This window comes from Balaenoptera borealis (genome assembly GCF_965194805.1).
Source record: "Balaenoptera borealis genome assembly, chromosome: 8".
Lineage (NCBI taxonomy): Eukaryota > Metazoa > Chordata > Mammalia > Artiodactyla > Balaenopteridae > Balaenoptera > Balaenoptera borealis.
Window position 1 is genome coordinate 16,018,342 of NC_138865.1, and position 21,368 is coordinate 16,039,709.

The window sequence follows — 21,368 nt, forward strand, 5'->3', positions numbered from 1 at the left end:
AGAGAAGCAAGGTCACCCTATTTGTCCTAGTAATATCACTAGAATAACTAGGCCAGCTAACTAAGAACATAAGAATTAGTTCTATAGAGAAAAATGAACTGCTGCAATGTATTTCCTAGATAATTTCCTTATCTTCAACATGACAAAGAATTATCTATGTCTGAATTGGGAAGGAAATGAAAAGCCATGAGTAGACTCTAGATAGATACATACTATCATCACTAACCCCATTTCACCTCACCAGGAATTGCCCCACCTCTGTCATTCTCCCCACTGGCAAAAAACAAAACAACCCTGCAGTACCTACCACCCAAGGAGGACTTTAGACACAACAGAACAGAGTTTGCAATACTATGCGAAGCCCTCCTCCACATCATCACCAAGCAGGGAAGGCAGCACTCCTGACTTACTTTTCCTTGTGTTCTGCAGTCCCAAGTGGACGGCAATCCAGGGAGTGCAGTGGGGCCGGGGGCAGAGGTGGCGGAGATGACAGCTGGGCAGGATCCTGAGGGTTCAGGCTGAGAGCACCGGGAGCCTTGTATACTCCTCTGCCTATACCACCAGCTGCTCTTCCCATCGGTAGTAAAAAGGCATCCAAATTCCCTCTTCCAAGCATTCTGAAATGTTGAAAGGAGGCAAATCAGAACTTTCTCAATCATGCTTCTATCTATGCCCCATCTAAATGAGTCCCCCAAATCTACACTCTCTTCCTGGAGGAGTCAGCAAAAGGGACCCAAGCATTGGGATTCTCTCCAAATCCAATATGCCAACATGACTCACTCATCAATTGTTATTAATATTGACTCTCAGGGCCAACTTCCATAGCAGAAATTGAGATGGAAGTTTGACCCACCTGGGTTAAAGAACCACTACCATCAGGCTGAACTCTTAAGAGGACAAACAGGGTGGTGAACTGTGCAGTGGAGTACTGCTTTCACCCTCGTCCAAAGACTGACCGCATGAGTAGCTGCTGACTACTCTTGGAAAATACCCATTCTTACCAGGAAACCATGCGTTGCTTCTTTGTGAGATAACACAACCCACTCTAGAGTTTCTCTCTAGACTTAGAGATATTTCACCTGAATTTGATGGCTACCCAAGAAGGCAACTTTACCCACCTATTCCAACCAACGGAGGCCTCTGCCATCTTGCTATCTCCAGATGCCAACACTGAAGGATCCAGAAAAGTGGGATGGGGTTCTTCTTTGTCCTTGCGTGCCATACTGGTAGACAAGCCTCGACCTAAAATGCCTCTACCTAAACGGAAGGGTCAAACCCCAGCTGTAACCGTGAGCTGAACATTTTATAAAGAACAGTAATTTTTCTGAAGATAAACTGTGTGAATTTAAGAACAAAGCAAACATATATAACACCACGTTTTCTCAAGTTAGTTTTCCACATACCTAAAGGAGGCATTTCCTGTTCCACAGGGGTCCGGGACACTGTTTCAAGGTCCAGTCCTCGGAACATTGAGACCAAACCCACAGATTCCTACAGAAAGTCAAAGAATAAAGTTATTCTAAGATGTAGTTTAAAACCCCAGAAACACTGTTGGTTTTCTTCAAGTCTTGGTAAATAATAAAAATCATCCACTTCAAATTCTATAAATGTTACAAGAATAAAAATACGTTATAAAAATTGTTTAAATCCTTATGGTCTTAGAAAAAACCACTTCTGTCGGACTTCCCTGGTGGCACAGTGGTTAAGAATCCACCTGCCAATGCAGGGGACACGGGTTCGATCCCTGGTCCGGGAAGATCCCACATACTGCGGAGCAACTAAGCTCGTGCGCTACAACTACTGAGCCTGCGCTCTGGAGCCCACAAGCCACAACTACTGAAGCCCGCGCACCTAGAGCCCATGATCTGCAACAGAAGAAGCCACCGCAATGAGAAGCCCATGCACCAAAACAAAGAGCAGCCCTCGCTCGCTGCAACTAGAGAAAGCCCACGTGCAGCAACGAAGACCCAATGCAGCCAAAAATAAATAAATTTATGTAAAAAAAAAAAAACCCACTTATGTCATATTAGGTTTTCAAGCATAAACAGTTACAGTTCATGATTTGATATACAGTGTAACAAATGCAACAGAATTATTTTTCTAGTTCATTTCCTGTACACCTAAGGTAAGAGAGAACAAGTGTACTGGCTAATAAATATTCCCAAAAAATGGATCATTTAAGGGTATCAGAATTTTGGGTTTTTTTTAAACAACCTCAACATAACTTGCTACTGTTTTTCCTGTAGCAGTCTTGGAAATTCACTACTGTTACACCAATTAGAGTTGCCACATATAGACTCAAGCAATCCATTTGAGTAAAAATACAGGATTACTGTCAATAACGTTTCTTCTTACAGAACATTACATCTGACATCGTCAACCTACTTAAAATTGTCATAACTGCACTATTAGGTTCTTCCTGTATTTGCTAACTCTTTATTCTTTGACATTAATTATAGACAAATACCATTCTTAAAATTACTATATAATTAGGAGATTAAGAATGCATGTCCATGCGAGTATACACACAGCACTAACAATAGCTGAAGATCCTCTTTTTCTTTAAGATTTAGGCAAAGAGCCTTCTGAAAGGAACCATTCTTAACAATTATGACCTTAGAGGCAAGAGTGGCTGCTAATACCATAGAGTCAAACCCAGAGTGGAAATCTAAACACTCACAAAAAACCAAAAGACTGTACCTTTAAACCTATCATTTATGTATGTATATACTTATATTTATAGAAGCTAGAGAACTAAGGCATTTACCCAGGTCCATCTAGCATTCATTACGAGGCCCTTTTTCTAGACTTGCAACTCAAGAATTTGAAATATATTCCAAGAGGCGACCACTTGTTCAAGGGGAAAAAAAAACAAACCCTTGCTTTCATATAGGGCTTCCCAGTTTCCTAAGTACCTTGAAATCCCTTATTTGCCCTGATGATAAGCTGTATGCTGCTACTATGTAGGCAGACACAGTCTTACCTTTTGCACTGGCCCACTCTGTGGGCCTGGCTCCTCTCGCTTTCCAAATACATGGCCTCTGCCTGCAGGTCCTGCCCTGCCCAGAGCTGGGTCCAAAGGTTTTGGAGCCTGTTGCCAAGAGCCCGGCATCCGCACAGACTGAGATGGGTGCACAGGAGACGGGCCCCTGAAGGGTGGTCGGACAGGATCCATTGCAAGGCTGCAGAGGACACAGGTGTCCATTTGTTCTGGTTAATTATCTGCCATCATTTTATAATTTAAATGATTCCCAACTGTTTTCCTTTTCCTTCAAGACAGACTCACAAAGCATTTAAAAAAAAAAAAAAAAAAAAAAAGCTACTTTGGATCAGAGCAGTGATACTACCAGCCTCCTATATTATGTTCACTTCAAAAGTTTCTGTTTAGCCCAGAATACTCTAAACACTCTCCATCAGCAATCTCTTAAAGGCCAAGCCCTCCTTGAATTTACTTATATTTTCTACCCAAACGGCCTCTTAGAGAACTCAGTCCTGTAAGTTAACTACCAGTTGTAGACGGAAACGCTTTTTATGTATGGGCATGATTTTGCTTTATAAGTAAGCTTATAGTTAACATAGCCATATCATAAAATTTTTTTGTCCATAAATATTTATGGGTTTTGCTTTGTTTTGGGCCACTCTTCTACCAGAGTCCTAATATTTTTCCAGTCTATTTTCACATTAAACTTTTCCATCTCCTCCTTGGTTCCTTAGCTGCTTCTCTGAATCTTTATCCAATTCCTTTCTATAAAACTCTTCTTTCAAACTCTACCAGAACTGAGGTCTCCAGGGTACAGACCCTTTCTGGTTTGAGTCTATGATTCCTGCTGAGTCTCACAGGTGACATTTAACACCTCCCCCCACCCCCCAAGGTAACCAGGGATGATGCTCTTCTCGCCCCTCAAGTCTCAGACTCACTAAGCTTCTTCAAACTCACTTCATTATCTGTAGACTTCAGGACTCCTTCTTTCAGGGGCTCCCTTCATTGTCTGGACTCACCCCGGATCCCTGAAGAATCTTTTGTAACCAACAAGTAAGCCTCTTCTTAACTTTTGCAAATGTGTCTTAAGTATTAGCTACAGAGAAATCAGGCCATGCATATAAGGAAAAGACTGACACACAATTCCTAAGTCAACTATAGGTGAAGGCAGTTCAGGATCTGGCAAAAATTTTTTAAATAAATTATTATCTTTTACACTAAAATGGGAGGATATGCCTCCCTTACTCAAAGGCTACTACAGTTCTCCCCTTTAATTGTTTAAACTCCTTTTCAGTTAGCTTGGCCTCCTGACTCACACCTTCTTGCCACCACTGGAAGAAACCAGAACAATCAGTAGCCTAACTGGTACACACTGAGAGGCACTGTAACACCTACCAATTACAGGATTTCTGGAATCCTCTTCTTTCTCCACCCCTCCTCACCTCCACCATCACTTCTACAGATTCAGGCCCTCCCTTAATGTGGATTTTCTCCTTTGCTTAGTTAGCAGGTGGCTGGCTGACTATAAGGTACAAGCGAGGAGAGTCCAAGGACAGGCAGGTCCCAGGACCGGCGAGGCCTACGTTTCCCACCCCTCCAGGTGCAAGCTCCGGGCTGGGGCATATAGACTGGGCCTAACCAGAAAAGAGGTTCCTGAAGGCAAATACTACACCCCTTCCACCCTGGAGAAAGCATCATTCCCCAAACCAAAACTCCCCTGGGCGTCCTGCCCACCCCTTGTGCGCGAGTAACACTCACGCCCGCCCAAACCCCTCTCCCCATCAGAGTCCCCTCGCTCCCCAGGCACCACCTTCCCACCTCTCCGAGGTCCTGCGTTCCTCCTACCCCCCCACCCCCCAGCTTCAAATAACCACTCCCCGCCCCCGCCCCAGGCCCAGGCTCCACCCAGGGGCCCACAGCCCCTCGCGGCTACCCAGGGATATGGGGTGAGAAGACAGGGGAGGGTCCGACTGGGCCGGAGGGGCCCCCGTTCACCACCAAGAGCTTGAGCGAAAGCGCACCTGGCCTGTAGCAGAGCGACCTCGGCTTCCCCGGCCTTCCACACCTGCGTCCCCTCCTCTCACCAGCATTCGAGCCCTCGCGCAGCTCAGCGGGGCCTCAAGAGAACCCTGCGCTCAGCGCTCGCGCAGCGCTACGGGCCCACATGTTCCAGACCCCAAGTTCCCGTACTCTCGCGGGGCCTCAGGGGCTGAACCCATTGGCCAAACAACGTGCCACTCACAAGAGCCAGCGGTCTCATTGGCTCTTCTGTAAAGAGTGCCTCCCTCTCCCGTTCCAGCAGCTTCGCTCTATCACTAGGTTCATCCGAAAGGGGTGCTCCAAGTCGGGGTCCAGAAGTTAGGAGTGAAGCTAAGCATTAAAATGTGTTACGTTTTTAAGATCCTGACTCCCATGCCGTGGGCAACTCCTGTAAACAGAGTTAGCTTACACGCTCATGTAGAGATTGACTTGCCCCATCCTTCCCAGTTAGAGGATATAAGGATGTGGCTGATGAATAGGAAAGAGCTTGAGTTGACGTTCAAACACCTAATTACGTGATCTCTAAGCCTCACTGTACTTATATATAAAACTGGAAGAAAATCATCCATTCATAGGATTGTATGGAAATGTACATACTTTAATGAGATGATGCGTGTAAAATACCTGGCACAAGGAGAAGATTGCCTGCAATAAATTTTGCCTATCGTTATTATTTATTGATGCCTGAATCTGTGAGCCAAGAAGAGCTTTCTTCAAACTATGTAAAAGCATTGGTGGTTAACTCTGCAGCTACGGTATATTTTCCAAATAAATAAAGATTTCTCTCCCTCTCCAATCATTTTGGCAAATAACTGCACCACTCTCCAACCCCAAGTTTTCTGAGGTGGTTGGGGTCAAGCTTCCAGAGACCTTGGCTGATGTTGTAGAGATATGTAAATACTCTATATGGAATAGGGCTAGACGCGGCTTTTCCAAGCCTCAGATATCTCATACCTCGTTTTAATCCATACAATCAAGGACTCTCCTCTCCTTCCCAAAACAGAATAGTTTGAAAATCATTGGAGCAGGATAATTTCCAAAGCGGGAATCTAATTGGCGGGATAGCCCTTCCCTCTTTGTATATGTTGTTTGTTTAACATTATATGTGAGTTCTTCTACCTCACAGCCTTCCTACTTTACAATGTTACAATGTTATGTTATAATAACATGGATACTGAATTCTGTTGTTCATGCCAACATTTAGTAGCAAGTGCACTCAAAAATAGTTATACAAACTGTTTTGTAAACTTGATAAAAGTCCCAGTTCCCTGTCCTTATATGTACTCTGACCAAACCTTGCATGAAAGATTAATTCCATACCTAGGAAACAATATTTCAGCAGCTCTTTACAACAGCAATTCTCAGGTAATTTTCTGAAGCTGTCAGTTTTTGAATCTAAACCGAGCACCATTACAAAGGATATACACATTGGGTTCCCTAGATTTCTATACATGTCATGCAAGAGTAGACAGGATAGAGAAATACCCTGTACAATATTTCTAACCAACCCACACATAATGAATACTAGTTATTTCACCAAAGGAAAATCCACATAGTCTCAGTGTTGACTGGAAATTAAGATAGTTGAAGCTCTCTAAAGTGTGGACATCTGCTTAGAAGCTTTCAAAAGCTAATCAACCTCTCCTGGGTTTACATTCCCCAACAGGACACTTCAGTTGTTAATTAACCATACCTAGGATATTGATTTAAAAGAGCACACACATATTGTACTGTTTAAAGTATTTAAAATTAAATTACAGATGATATTTTCATAACGCCAAATTCTGTCCACTTGGCCTTGCCAGGCTTTAAAATTCAGGGTGAGTATGGCCCTGTCACTATATACAATCTGGATTTTCCCAGGTAGTCATGACATCAAAGAGTCTGGCCCTTTGTCCCCAGTAAGTATTTCCATTCTGACCATAAATCCTGATTTGTTGTTGTTATTGTTGTTGAGAAAATAAAGTCACCAGAGCCACAGCAAGACTAATGGCAGAAAATGACATTACCTGTTTGGCCTAGAAACTACAGGGAGGATTTAATTGAAATTGGACTTACATTTATAGTACCTCTGGGTTCCAGGCAGAGGTAAACACAGATCCTCCCAGGAGAAATACACCCTCCACCTGGCACTCAAAATTTCCACACAGGAACTCACAAGAAAAAATAAATCACAAAACACATTAGGGTCAATAAAATGGGTGAACTGTTTTGATTGTTTGTTGGGTTGTTTTGTTTAAATTAATTTTAAAAACACACATTAGGCTCAATAAGAAGACAAACAACGCAATTTTTTAAATGGGCAACAGATATGAACTGATCTTTCACCAAAGAAGATATACAAATGGGTAAAAATCACATGAAAATGTGCTCAACACCATTAGTCATTACGGAAATGCAAACAGACAAAAACACAGTAAGATATTTCACACCCACTAGAATGGCTATAATAAATAGGACAGATAATAACCATGATAGTTACTTTTATGTATCAGTTTGGCCAACAGGTACCCAGATATTTGGTCAGACATTATTCTGTGTTTCTTGGAGGGTGTTTTGGATGAAATTAACATTTGAATTGGGAGACGGGGTAAAACAGACTGCCCTCCCTATTGTGGATGGCCTCATCCAATCAATTGAAGGCCTAACTAGGACAAGAAGGCTTACCCTCTCTGGATTAAGAGAGAATTTTTCTCACCTGACTGCCATTGAACTGAAATATCAGCTTTTTCCTGCCTTCTGACTCAAACGAAAGCATTGGCTCTTCTGGGTCTTAAGTCTGCAAGCCTTCAGATTGGAACACCACCACTGGCTCTCCCGGTTTTCAGGCCTTTGGATTTGGACTAGAACTACACCATTGGCTCTCCTGCAACTCCACTGAAGATCTTGGGATTTGTCAACCTCCATAATCACATATTATAATTCCTTAGTAGAAAGTGTATGTATATATAAATAAATAAATAAATAAAAATATATGTATGTGTATATATATATATATATATAATCTCCTAATGGTTCTGTTTCAGTGGAGAACCCTGACTAATACAGACTGTGGTACCATGAAGTAGGGTGCTGATGTAAAAAATACATAAAAATGTGGAAGTGGTTTTGGAGCTGGGTGATGGGTATAATTGGAAGACTTTTGAGGTACATGGTAGAAAAAGCCTAGATTTCCTTGAAGGGACTCTTGGTAGAAATATGGATGTTAAAGGTGCTTCTGGTGAGGTCTCAGACAGAAATGAGGAACATGTTATTGGAAACTGGGAGAAAGGTCATCCTTGTTATAAACTGGGAAAGAACTGGCTGAATTGTAGTCTTGTGCTTTGTGGCAGGTAGAACTCACAAGCAATGAACTTGGATATGTAGCTAAGGCGATATCTAAGCAAACTGTTGAGGCGTGACCTGGCCTCTCCTTCCTGCTTATAGTAAAATGTAAGAGGAGAAAGATAAATTGAAAGAAAGATTAAGCAAAAAAGAATCAGAGTTTGAAGATTTGGGAAGTTCTCAGCCTATCTGTAGTGCAAAAGTGAGAAAGTTTGTTCTGGAGAGAACACCCAAGGGTGTGGCTAGACAATCGCTCTATTAGGAGATTATCCATGGTTAACTATGGAGTTAATCAGCTATCTCAGCAGAAGCTAGAAGCAAAAATAAGATTATGTTGAACAGCAGCAGAGACACTGCCAGTTTGGACCAAAGGGAACAGAGACTGGATGAAATAAAGGAAGGCTTTCTAAAGGATGGCTTTTGGACTTCTGGGATTCTACAGGACAGGACAATAGAGCGATTCAACATGCTTAATCCTTTAAGAAAAGGGAAGAATAACCCCAAAGGTGATTCAGCCATCACCAGTGCTGCCACTGTCACCACAAGCCTATGTGACAAAGCTGTTTCCTCTTCATAGCTTCACAGCTGGAGAGGAATATTGCTCCAGGATGAATCATACCTCAAGTCTCACCAATATCTGATTTAGATGATGTCTAGATGAGATTTTGGACTTGGAATTAATGCTGGAGTAGGTTAAAACTTTTGGAGCTATTGGGATGGGGTGAATGTATTTTGAATGTGAGAAGGACATGAATTTGGCGGGACCGGAGGGCAGGATGTTATGAACTGAATTTTGTCCCCCCAAGAGTCATATGTTGAAACCTAACCCCCAACGTCACTGTATTTGGAGCAGGGCCTCTGGGGAGGTAACTAAGGTTAAATGAAGTCATAAGGTAGGGCCCATCTCATAGCATTGGTGTCCTTAGAAGAAGAGACACCAGAGATCTCTTTCTTTCCCTGTGAGCAAAGAGGAAAGGCCATGTGAAAACACAATACTACAAGAAGGTAGCTGTCTACAAGTCAGGAAGATGAGCCCTCACCAGAAACCAAATTTGCCAGCGCCTTGGTCATGGACTTCTAGCCTCCAGAACTGTGAGAAAATAAATGTCTGTTGTTTAAGCCACCTTGTCTGCGGTATTTTGTAATGGCAGCCCTAGCTGATTAATGCAGTAATAAAGTCAGCAAGGATGTTGTGCTGTAAGTGCCTGACATTAAGCTTTTTTTTCATTGTAATTCAAGTGCCTGATATTAAGCTTCTCATTGCCAAGACACCCGTTTCAAAGACGTCCATCTCAAATAAACATGCTGCCATCTAAATAACTAGATAAGGAACCAGGACACCTCCACCCACGAAGTTCCCCTTGTAGAAAGCCCTGGGTGACGCTGACCTCTTGAGTGCTCCTGCTTTTTCCTCCCCATGCCCTAATTCCTGCTCTTGGGATTCATTCATTCACTCATTTATTTTGGGTGGCGGGGCCTGCAGGTTTTATTTCTTGACTGGTCCACGGGGTGGTAGGAAGTTGCACTACAGGCCACCTCACCGGGCCCCTGGCTCTGGCTGTGTCTGCCTTCTTCTGCTCCTGCTGTTGTTGGAGCAGCCGGGGCTCTGACTCAAACTCCTTCATGCGTTCCCCGTAGTCCATGTGCTCGCAGTAGTCCCAGCTGTGCTGTCGTGCTTGCAGGCCAGGAAGTCGGGGAATGTGACAGCTTACACCTGAGAAGCCCGATGAGTTAGTGAGCTAGTGAGCGCAGTAGTCATGCTGATGAAGCACCAGCTGCGCCTTGCTCCACCTGCAGCTGAGGGGCTACCATCCCATGCTCCTTGCACCTGAGGAAGCCATAGTTGGCTGGGAAGGTGGGCATCTGGAGGGGGTCAGGCTCCCCCAGTGCATCACCCAGCTAGCGCCTGGCCAGGTGCACCCCCCACCATGTCTGCTGTTGCTGCAGGTTCCTGTGGGAGTCCATGCTCTTAGGTTTTAAATTCACCAATGAAGAGTGAACCTGCAAAACCCTAGCCACCCCACTCTCAACCTTAATAAAGGCAGAACTGCAGGTTCTCACTTTCTATCTGTCTCTGTGTCTGTCTCTGTCTCTGTATCTCTGTGTCTCTGTCTCTCTGTTTCTCTCTCTGTCTCTGTGTCTCTGTCTCTGTCTTTCTCTGTGTGTCTTTCTCTCTCTGTGTCTCTGTCTTTCTCTCTCTGTGTCTCTGTCTCTGTCTCTGTCTCTATCTGTCTGTCTGTCTGTCTCTCTGTTTCTCTCTCTCTCTCTCTCTATATATATATATATGTATATATTTCCCCATGACCTTGCTGTGTGGCCCTCAGGCATGCCATGTACCCTCCAGCACTTGATTTTTCAAAGTTCCCTGATGGTTGCTGCTGTGGTGCATCCTGCAGTCATAATAAGAACCCAACGGCCAGTCCAGCCACAGCAGTGGCTCAGGTCATATAAGCAGATAGGTTAGGGGGTGCACCACTTTGGAAAACATTTGGCAGTTTCTCAAAAAGTTAAACAAAAAATTTCCTAGGAACCAAGAGTTCCACTTCTTGGTAACTACCTAAGAGGAATGAAAACATATGCTCCCACAAAACTTGCATGCATACATTCATAGCATCAATTTCTATGAGAGCCAAAACCTGAAAACCAATTAAATGCTCATCAACTGGTGAATGGATAAGCAAAACGTAGTGTGTTCATACAATGGACAGATTCAGCATTAAAAAGGAACAAACTACTATGCTATGCCATGGAGGAACCTCAAAACACGTTATGTTAAAAGATGAAGCCAGACACAAGAAACCATATATTGTATGATTCCATTTATATGAAAAGTCTAGAAAAGACAAATATATAGAGACAGAATGTAGACAAGTGGTTGTCTGGGGCTGGAAGTGGGAATGAGGATGAACTGTTAATGGACTTGAGGGATTTTATTAGGGTGATAACAATGTTCTAAAACTGATTTGTGGTGATGTCTATACCACTCATTAAATTTACCAAAAATTATTGAATACTCTAATAGGGTAAGTTTTATGATATGTAAAATAGATCTTAATAAAACCTCCTTTAAAAACATTAGCAAACAAGCAGAAAATACAGTGAACAGAACCAGATCCACAAAGATTTCAAAAAAAGAATCACTGGACCCAGAATATAAATAAATCTTGAATACATTTTAAGAAATAAAGGTGGCAATTAAAACCATGAGTAAGAGCAAAGGTTATCAAAATTGACTAGGCAGATTTGAAAAAGAACCAAAATAGGACTTCTACAAATGAGTAATATAAAAATTGAAATTAAATATTCAGAATAAAAGTTACACAAGAAAAAAGACACAGCTGAAGGAAGACGTTGTGAATTAGAAGATAAATCTGGTGGTGCAGTGGTTGGGAGTCCGCCTGCCAATGCAGGGGACATGGGTTCGAGCCCTGGTCTGGGAGGATCCCACATGCCGCAGAGCAACAAGGCCCATGTGCCACAACTACTGAGCCTGCACTCTAGAGCCCGTGAGCCACAACTACTGAACCCGTGTGCCACAACTACTGAAGCCCATGTGCCTAGAGCCCATGCTCCACAACAAGAGAAGCCACCACAATGAGAAGCCTGCACACCACAACGAAGAGTAGCCCCCGCTCGCTGCAACCAGAGAAAAGCCTGAGCGTAGCGGCAAAGAGCCAACGCAGCCAAAAATAAAATAAATAAAATAAAATAAATTTTTTAAAAAAGATAAATCTGAAGTATTTACCCATACTGTAGAACAGAGGTACCAAAAAAAAAAAAAAAGTAAAATATGAAAAAGAGGTTGAGAGACATGGAGAATAGAGTTAGAATAAAAGGTCCCATAGAGTTTGAGAAGGAGAGTATATGGAGAAAAGAGGAAAGACAATATTTAAAGAAGTAATAACAAAATTTTCAGAATCAGTGAAAGATACAAATCTTTAGAATCAGGAAGCCCAGTGAATCTCAAATAGAAAAGTAAAAAGAAATCTACACTTAGCACATCATAGCTGTACTGCAGAATATCAAAGCTAAAGAAAAGATTTAAAAAAACAATCACAGAGAAAAAACACATTTCCTATAAATGAATGAAAACTGGCTCAATAGAAAAAGCCTGGGGACTTTCCTGGTGGTCCAGTGGTTGAGAATCCTCCTTCCAAAGCAGGGGATGTGGGTTCGATCCCTGGTCTGGAAACTAAGATCCCACATGCCACAGGGCAACTAAGCCCGTGCACCACAACTAGAGAGAAGCCTGCATGCCACGGCAAAAGATCCCGTGTGCCGCAACTAAGACATGACGCAGCCAATATAAATAAATAAATATTTTTTAAAAAGAGAAAGAAAAAGCCTGGAAGACATTGGCGCGCACACACACACACACACACACACACACACACACACACACACACACACACATCTCCACAGGCCTGAAAGTTTAAGGGAAAAAAAGAACTGTCAACCTAGAAAATGCATATCCAGTGAAATTTTCTTCCTAGAACAATAGTAAAATAAAGCATTTTCGGACAAACACAGAGATTTACCTCTAATAAACCCTCTGTAAAGGACTTTCCAAACACTAAAATGAAGAAAAATGACCCCAGAGGGAAAGTCTGAGATGAAAAAAGGAATCGTAAGTAAAGTAGTTGATTGAATAAAGTAATAATAATAATGTATAAGAGGAGGATGGCTTATCCTAGATTCCTCAGGAGGCAGAGACTGAGACAAAGGTTTAGCACAAGGATCTTATTGGAAAGTGTGATCCCAAGGAACAGGAGTGAGGAATGGAGGGAGAGAGAATGATGCAGGGAGGGAGAGAAAATTCATTCAAGGATGCATTACCGGGACTTCCCTGGTGGTCCAGTGGTTAAGAGTCTGTACTTCCACTGCAGGGGGCGCAGGTTCGATCCCTGGTCAGGAAAATAAGATTCCCAAGTTTGTCACCACTACAGAGTTCTGGTTGCTCCATCTCTGGGGACCATTTGAGAAGCCATAGGAAGTACACGTCAAGACTACTAGTCCTGGGACTTCCCTGGTGGCACAGTGGTTAAGACTCCGTGCTCCCAATGCAGGGGGCCTGGGTTTGATCCCTGGTCCAGGAACTAGATCCCACATGCATGCCACAACTAAGAGTTCGCATGCCACAACTAAGGAGCTGGCGAGCCACAACTGGGGAGCCCACAAGCCGCAACTAAGGCTCGACGCAACTAACTAACTAAATAAATAAATATTAAAAAAAAAAAAAGACTACTAGTCCTGCAGGATGTTACCTGGGGGAGTTGGGGGGATGCATGTATCCATTGACTCTCTCCTCTCCCTTGGTCAAAGGCTCACCTCAAGGAGTATTAACCCCTTATACTTTCTAGGTGCACCACGATGTTCCCATGCTACTCCATGCCTTGGCATCAAAACAGAAGCCTCGGGCTTCCCTGGTGGCGCAGTGGTTGAGAATCTGCCTGCCAGTGCAGGGGACACGGGTTCGAGCCCTGGTCTGGGAGGATCCCACATGCCGCGGAGCAACTGGGCCCGTGAGCCACAACTACTGAGCCTGCGCGTCTGGAGCCTGTGCTCCGCAACAAGAGAGGCCGGAATGGTGAGAGGCCCGCGCACCGCGATGAAGAGTGGCCCCCGCTTGCCGCAAGTAGAGAAAGCCCTCGCACAGAAACGAAGACCCAACACAGCCATAAATAAAATAAATAAATAAATAAATTAAAAAACAAAACAAAACAAAAACAGAAGCCTCAGGGCAGAAAGCAGGAGGTGCACAGGGCAAGCCTGAGGCTAGGCATTATCAGCTTGTATCCCTGTAGACCTGGTGAGTGCTCACAGAAAACTGTTCACCATAGTACTGGCTATATAAAGGGACAGGTAAGACCAAGAGGATCTGTAATGGAGCATAAGAGGTGTCCAATACAGTGAAATTTTTTTAAAAAATGATAGAGCTAACTGCCTTGCCGTGGTGGTCCGGAAACTCAGAGTCATGAGTGTGACCCCCTGAGGCATTCATCTGTTCACCGCTTGGCGTCAACTTATTGTTCCTACTCTTGTTTTCCCTTTACCTTCATTTCCTTACATATTTGTTAAAGTCTTCTTGCAGTACAAAATTTGTTAGAACATGTCAGAACTTCTTGGAGAAAGGCAGATTATAAATAATTAATGAAGCTTGACTTCTCAAGAAAAAAAAAAATGATAGAGCTAAGAGGTTAAGAAAAATAGCATATAAGTCAGGAGGGAGGTAATTAGAATAAAAACATTATAAGGTTCTGGAGGAGGGTAATAATAATTAACTCTACACTCTCTCAGCATGCATATTAAATTTTTTAAATATATATTTAAAATATTTTAATTGAGGTATAATTGACATAATGGTATATTAGTTTCAGGTGCACAACGTAAGGATTCAATATTTGTATACTTTGCAAAATACTCACCACAATAAATCTAGTTAACATCCATCACCTTACACAATTACAAAAAATTTTGTGTGTCATGAGAACTTTTAAGATTTACTCTCTCAGTAGGCTTAAAATCCCTTATCAGAAATCCTTGGGGCCACGTACATTTCAGAATTCAGGAAATTTTAAATTTTAAAAAGATAATTAAATTGTACATTGTATACCTCCCCTAGAATGGTCTGAGACAGCACAAATAATCAAACACATATTTATGCAGTAAAACATATGAATAGGGCTTCCCTGGTGGCGCAGTGGTTGGGAATCTGCCTGCCAATGCAGGGGACATGGGTTCGAGCCCTGGTCTGGGAAGATCCCACATGCCGCGGAGCAACTAGGCCCGTGAGCCACAATTACTGAGCCTGCGCGTCTGGAGCCTGTGCTCCACAACAAGAGAGGCCATGACAGTGAGAGGCCCACACACCGCAATGAAGAGTGGCCCCCGCTTGCCACAACTAGAGAAAGCCCTCACACAGAAACGAAGACCCAACACAGCCAAAAATAAATTAATTAATTAGAAATAAAATTAAAAAAAAAAAAACAAATGTTCAAGTACAATTGGTGTCTAAAAAATATATATATATATGAATATTCACCTCAAGTAGGGTAAAGACTGTAAATAGCTTCACATGATCAGGTAAAAATTTCTACCAAGTGAAATCAGATCAGACAGTTGAGGTTTTGCCACCAAGGAGGTTTCAAGAAAATAATTTTTACAACTTTTAGATTGCAAACTTTTGAATACGAAGCTGTGGACCTAGATTGGTTGAGCAGTAGCCATTACCAATATGTTAAAATTTAATATTTTCAATAAACCTCTCAGGAACATTTTATTATTTTCATTTTATAGATGAGAAAATGTAGGCTCAAAGAAATTGAATAACATGACTAAGCTCACACACCAGTAAGAGGGGTAATCAAGAATCGAAGGAAGGCTCTCTGCATCTACCATCTGTGCCTTTCCTACCACACCTCCTCAAAGGAGCACCACTGTGGCGCCTAATTGGACAGTCATTATTCTGTCTACATTCCATTCAGGCTCTGAGAGTAAAGGAAAGGAGTGCGATACTATTTTTATAAGCCAAAATTGTAACTGGAGATTTTTGTATACTTCACTGAACATGTTTGTGGCAGAGAACTTTATTTCACTTTATTCCACTTCACGCATGAGAAACGGGGTCCAGTTCCTAACCTCCGATCATTTTGATGTCCTTACTAAAAGTCAGCTTCCCTTCTGATTTCAGTTTGTCATGAATATTATCTGACACTCATCAATTGATGAAAATCACAAATTCCACTCTCTGCAGCTGGCAGGAAATGAATTAGCAACATTTCCTGGAATACACCCAAATTCGCTGAAAAAAAAATTTTGTTCATGTGATCCCAGGTCCTGAAATTTCTTCCATTGTGACTAACGGAAAGTTTAAGGAACCTGAGAGTTGGAAAAATCTTCAGTTATCATCTCGCCTAACCCTTAATATTATGGATGAAGGGGCTGAGACCCTGATACATAGTTTCTCCATCACTTTATAGGGCTTACTTTGAACTTAAATGTAAACTAAAAAGAGAAGTAAGCCAATATTTACCAAGTAAACAAATGCAATGATGTATTTATGCAGGCATCATCTTAAAGTATGATTCTCAACAAAGCAAACAAACACCCCCATCAGCAGAAGTAGAGCTTGGGGAAACATAAGGAAAGGAGGAGGTGACCTGGGACCTCCCCTGGCCAAACAGTATGCCAAAAATTTACTAATTTGCGTATAATAAGACAGCATTACCATCAAGCTAGACGTAAGTTTTCAAATCACTAGATAGTCTCTGAAATGAGCCAGTTTATCATGTATCATTCCATTTGCCTCAATAGCTTCTCCAGTTACATTTGCTATCATGGGGATGTTACTACTATCCCCCAATACTAGTACTATTGGCTGCCTTTTTGGCCAAGAGAAGTTCCATACTGTTAACCTATGTTAAAGACAGATGGAACTGTGCAAAACAAACAAACGCCCTGAACTGAGATGTGCCAGTATGTTAAATAACAATGAATTTGACACTGTATGTGAGTCAGCCAAAGGAGACAAACATAGGGAAATGGTTTCATACAAAACTGTGGTTGACAGCATAGATTCCCAGGGAAGGTTAAGCCTTGACTGTGCCACTTATTAGACCAGCATGACCTTAGGCAAGTCACAAATCTGTTGTTTCAAAATTTTGTATATTGATTATATATTACTTTCATAGTAAGGAATGATTAAATGTGTTAACTGAAAAAAAAAAAGATTTACTCTTTCAGCAGCAATATGCAATACATATTTGAATACATATGTGAATATGCAATACAGTATTTTTAACTATAGTTGCCATGCTGTACATTACATCCTCAGGACTTTTTATTTTATAACTGGACGTTTATACCTTTTGACCCTGTTCAATCATTTCTCCCACTTCCTGGCAACCACCAATCTGTTCTTTTCATCTATGTGCTTGTTTTTTTGTTTTTATTTGTTTGTCTTTTTAGATACCACATATAAGTGAAGTCATACAGTATTCGTTTTTGTCTGACTTATTTCACTTAGCATAATGTCCTCAAGGTCCAACCATGTCACAGATGGCAAGATTTCATCCTTTCTTATGAATGAGTAATATTCCATTGTATGTGTGTGTGTATCACATTTTCTTTATCCATTCATCCATCAGTAGATACTTAGGTTGTTTCCATATCTTGGCTATTTAAATAATGCTGCAATGAACATGGGGGTGCATACATCTTTTGGAGTTAGCATTTTTGTTTTCTTTGGATAAATACCCAGAAATCGAATTGCTGGATTATATGGTTGTTCTATTTTAAAATTTTTTAAAAAGAAATAAAATGCATATCTATCCAATCAGCAGAGGGAAAAAAATAATAAAATGAGAAAAACTCAATCAATCCAAATAAAAAAGGTGAGAAAGAAGAAAAATAAGTCACAGAAAAATCTGGACAAAGAGAAAGCACAAAATAAGTGGTAGAAATAAATCTAACAGTGTTAATAATTACAATAAACATAAGAGGGCTGAACTTTCCAGGTAAAAGGCAAAGATTACCAAACTAGATTTAAAAACAAAATCCACCTATATGGTGTTTAACAGAAAAAGATAGACATAAAACATAATAATAGAGAAAGACTGCAAGTCAAATGGTTAAAAGGAATGGAGCAGGCAAGGAAGGAAGGAAGGGAGGAAGGAAAGAAGGAAGGGAGGAAGTGCAAGTCACAATGACTTTGGTGAACAGTTCTTCTTTGCTATGAGCCAACTGGCATTCATCCAACCAATGGAATGACTGAGCAATGGCCAGGGGAATGATGGTGAGATCTGATGGGTGTTTTGTGTAGAAGAGACAGGAGCTAGGACCAAGCCCTGCTGTTTCCAACAGGCTCTCAGCTGAGATTAAAGAGAACGGTGATTAAATCAAGGTCCAACCATCTTGCAGGGAATGGCCAACTCAGCAGTCAGGTCAACTTAAAGGGCTTGCCACAGTTGGAGAGAACCAGGGTGTCTTCTTTTCTGAGGAATCTCCAGAGGCAATTCTCCAGAGACAAATCATTAATGTCCCTCCCTGTCCCATGCCCCCATTCCGGGGACCAAAGTGGTCCTCCCTGGTACCTAAGTCAGTACTCTCCTTCCACTGTGTCCCATTCCAATAACTATAAATTTACCATTTGTCACACCCAGACCTTTTGTTCAGAAGGATCAGGTAAAAGAGGGACAAGTGTATTTTTAATAAAATTTAATCCGTTGTGCTTCTAGTGTCTCATTAATTTTTTACAGCAACTCAGGACAAAAGAAATATCTAAAAATTCCATTTATTAAGTTGTCAGATCCAATTATCTTAACACATATTTATGTTGTCACAGTTTTGTAGCCATTTGAAAAAAAATACATATAAATTGAAAGAAAAAAATAATACGCTTATTCTATTTTAAAGAACAGTAATCTCCCCTTATCCACAGTTTCACTTTCTACAGTTTCAGTTACCCTCTGGCAACTGCTGTCTCAAAATGTTAAACAGAAAATTCCAGAAATAAACAATTCATAAGTTTTAAATTGTGCACCATTAAATGAATAGTATGATGAAATCTCACACCACCTCGCTCTGTTCTACCAGGATGTGAATCATCCCTTTGTCCAGCATATTCATGCTGTATACACTGCCTGTTAGTATAGGAAAAAACATAGTATATATAAAGTTGAGTACTATCTTAGATTTCCGGCATCCACTTGGAACATGTCTCCTGAGGATAAGGGAGACTACTGTAATCATATTTACTTCCCTGGGATGTGCTGGGTGCCATACAACTTCTCAAACCTTGGAATCAGATTGGGCACTATCATACTCATTTCCTGTACCACACTGATATTCATGCAGTATTTGCTTTTTATCACACCAACTGCAGAAAACCCAACTTTGCAAAGATATGACATTATCAAAAGGAAAACAATCTAATGTTGCAGTCATGATCTACCTTGTACTAGTAATTTGCATAGTTTCCGACAGATGATGAGTATCACTGTGTTTCCCTTGCACTTTTAAAATACAGTTGACCCTTGAACAACATGTGGGGCTGGGGCACCAACCCTCTGCACATTCGAAAATCTGCGTGTAATTTATAGTCAGTCTTCTCTATACGTGATCCATCTGTACCCGAGATTCCATATCCATGGATCCAACCAACCACAGATTGCGCAGTACCATAGTATTTACTATTGAAAAAAACCCACATACACGTGGACCAGTGCAGTTCAAGCCCATTTATTCAAGGGTCAACTGTATTCTATGGTGCTCCATGGGCTTGCTGCCGAGGCACCCTGGGGTGCCTCAGAACACAGTTTAGGAACTGTGGGTCTAGTACAGAATTATTATTCAGTTTTGGGGACAAAATTCTTGGGGGAAAAATTCAAAATCAGATTGTCACACTTGATATTACTTAGTAGTTTGAATGTCAACAAATCGCACAAAGAGTTAATATGTTTTTAAAAACTTAGCATTAAGTTTGAATTCCCTAGGTCTTTCTTTTGGCTGGGCAGCTACTAGAGGGTGAAGCAATCAGGCCTGCTGGGGTTGCCATTAGGTGAAAGAAAGAAACATTGGACATAGAAGGGAATCCCAATTTCTCAAAATAGGTCTACATAACACTCCACCTTTTCATACTGATTGGTACCCAGGGAGTGGCCAAGAACAAAAGATCGCTTTCTAAGAATAGTCATAGTTAGTGGCCACGCTGCTTTGTTAACACACACGGATCAGGAAGAGGTGATAGACATAGGGTCAGAAATCCCTTTGAGTTGATTTTTGAGGAGGCCCTTCCAATGCTTAACAAGCCCAGTTGCCTGTGGATGGTGGCCTGTGCAGAAAGCCCATCAAATACCTTGACTGGCTTGAGAGTCCATTGCAATCAAAGATGCACCATCATCAGACTGCAAACGTCTGGAAATCCAGAAATGTAGCAAAGATTAGTTTCAAGGACCACAGTGGTCTGGGCAGAGTCAGCTGATTGTACTGAGACAGCAACACTGCAACCTGAAAAACTGTCGACAGTGGTGAGCCCCGGGAGTGGGGCACAGGTTCAATGGCTTTGCCCTGTGCAATTGGCCTCCCTCACCGAGACCAACAGTTCAACTTTTATTAGGACATGCGGGCCCAGCACACAGTAGTAATGTGTGCATCTTAAACATAGAGTCCTTTGCCTGGTGCCCGGTCTACGGTGGTGGGTATGTTGCATGTCTGGTTCAGTGATGGGTCCAGGCAGCAAAGGTGGCTTCCTGGGCAGTGCAGGCTCAATCCACCGCTTGATTCCAGTCGGTCCCATCAGAGAATGGGTCCTCACCATGGGCACCTATAGGAGTGACCCAGATGGTTCCATTAGCAGCCATGATTTTTTTCCATAGTTGATGGCCCCAAAGAGGGAAATTTTTAATCTGCCACTCTGTAGTTTTCCAAGTGGCAGACCAAATGGCTAGGCCATTGTCAACAGCCCAAACAAGAGTTAGCAAAAATATAACAAGCTTCATCAAGGAGTATCGGCTGGAGCTGTGAGGACAGCTTTGCGTTCTGCCTACCGAGCAGAGAGACCACGTCTGTTTTCTGTTCCAAGTAGATGGCACGGATGCTGAACAGCCACAGCGTGGTGTCTACCCAGTGGACACCATGGGTTTTAGCTGAACCATCAGCGAACCAGGCCCAGGCATTTAGAAGAACCACTGTGGAATGAAAGCCCCACTGAGCAAGCGACTTTGCTTCAGGCTGTGGAATGGAGGATAACATTTCCCCCAAAGGGATGGCTGCCTGTCTGTCATGTAAAGCTGAAAACGCCACTGGGGCCAGGCCAGCTGGAGACCTAAATACACCATTTCCATCTGACAAGGGAGGTTTATTGGGCCCTCCCCACATTGTTAGTTATTGAGTCCCAATTACCCTACCCCTCAAAATATCAGTCACAAGGCCGCTATGTGTGTTTAACACTCTCGGGTGTTCAGTTTTGACAAGAACCCAAGAGCAAGGTAAGAGATGCTTTTCAAAAGAGGTGTACCTCTTAGCA

The 21,368-nt window shown here is 42.1% G+C and overlaps 1 protein-coding gene across 1 annotated transcript in view; it reads right to left on the reverse strand.

The window, feature by feature from the left end:
* PIWIL2 (piwi like RNA-mediated gene silencing 2) overlaps positions 1-4,736 on the reverse strand; it is a 94,394-nt gene extending 89,658 nt beyond the window's left edge. The window contains exons 1-4 of the mRNA XM_082402596.1: positions 2,984-4,736; positions 1,400-1,491; positions 1,119-1,253; positions 411-617 (exon numbers count right to left, since the gene is read on the reverse strand). Of these exons, the coding sequence (XP_082258722.1) occupies positions 411-617; positions 1,119-1,253; positions 1,400-1,491; positions 2,984-3,205 (656 nt within the window). The 5' untranslated portion in view covers positions 3,206-4,736. The remainder of the gene's footprint in view (positions 1-410; positions 618-1,118; positions 1,254-1,399; positions 1,492-2,983) is intronic.
* Positions 4,737-21,368: the final 16,632 nt, after the last annotated feature.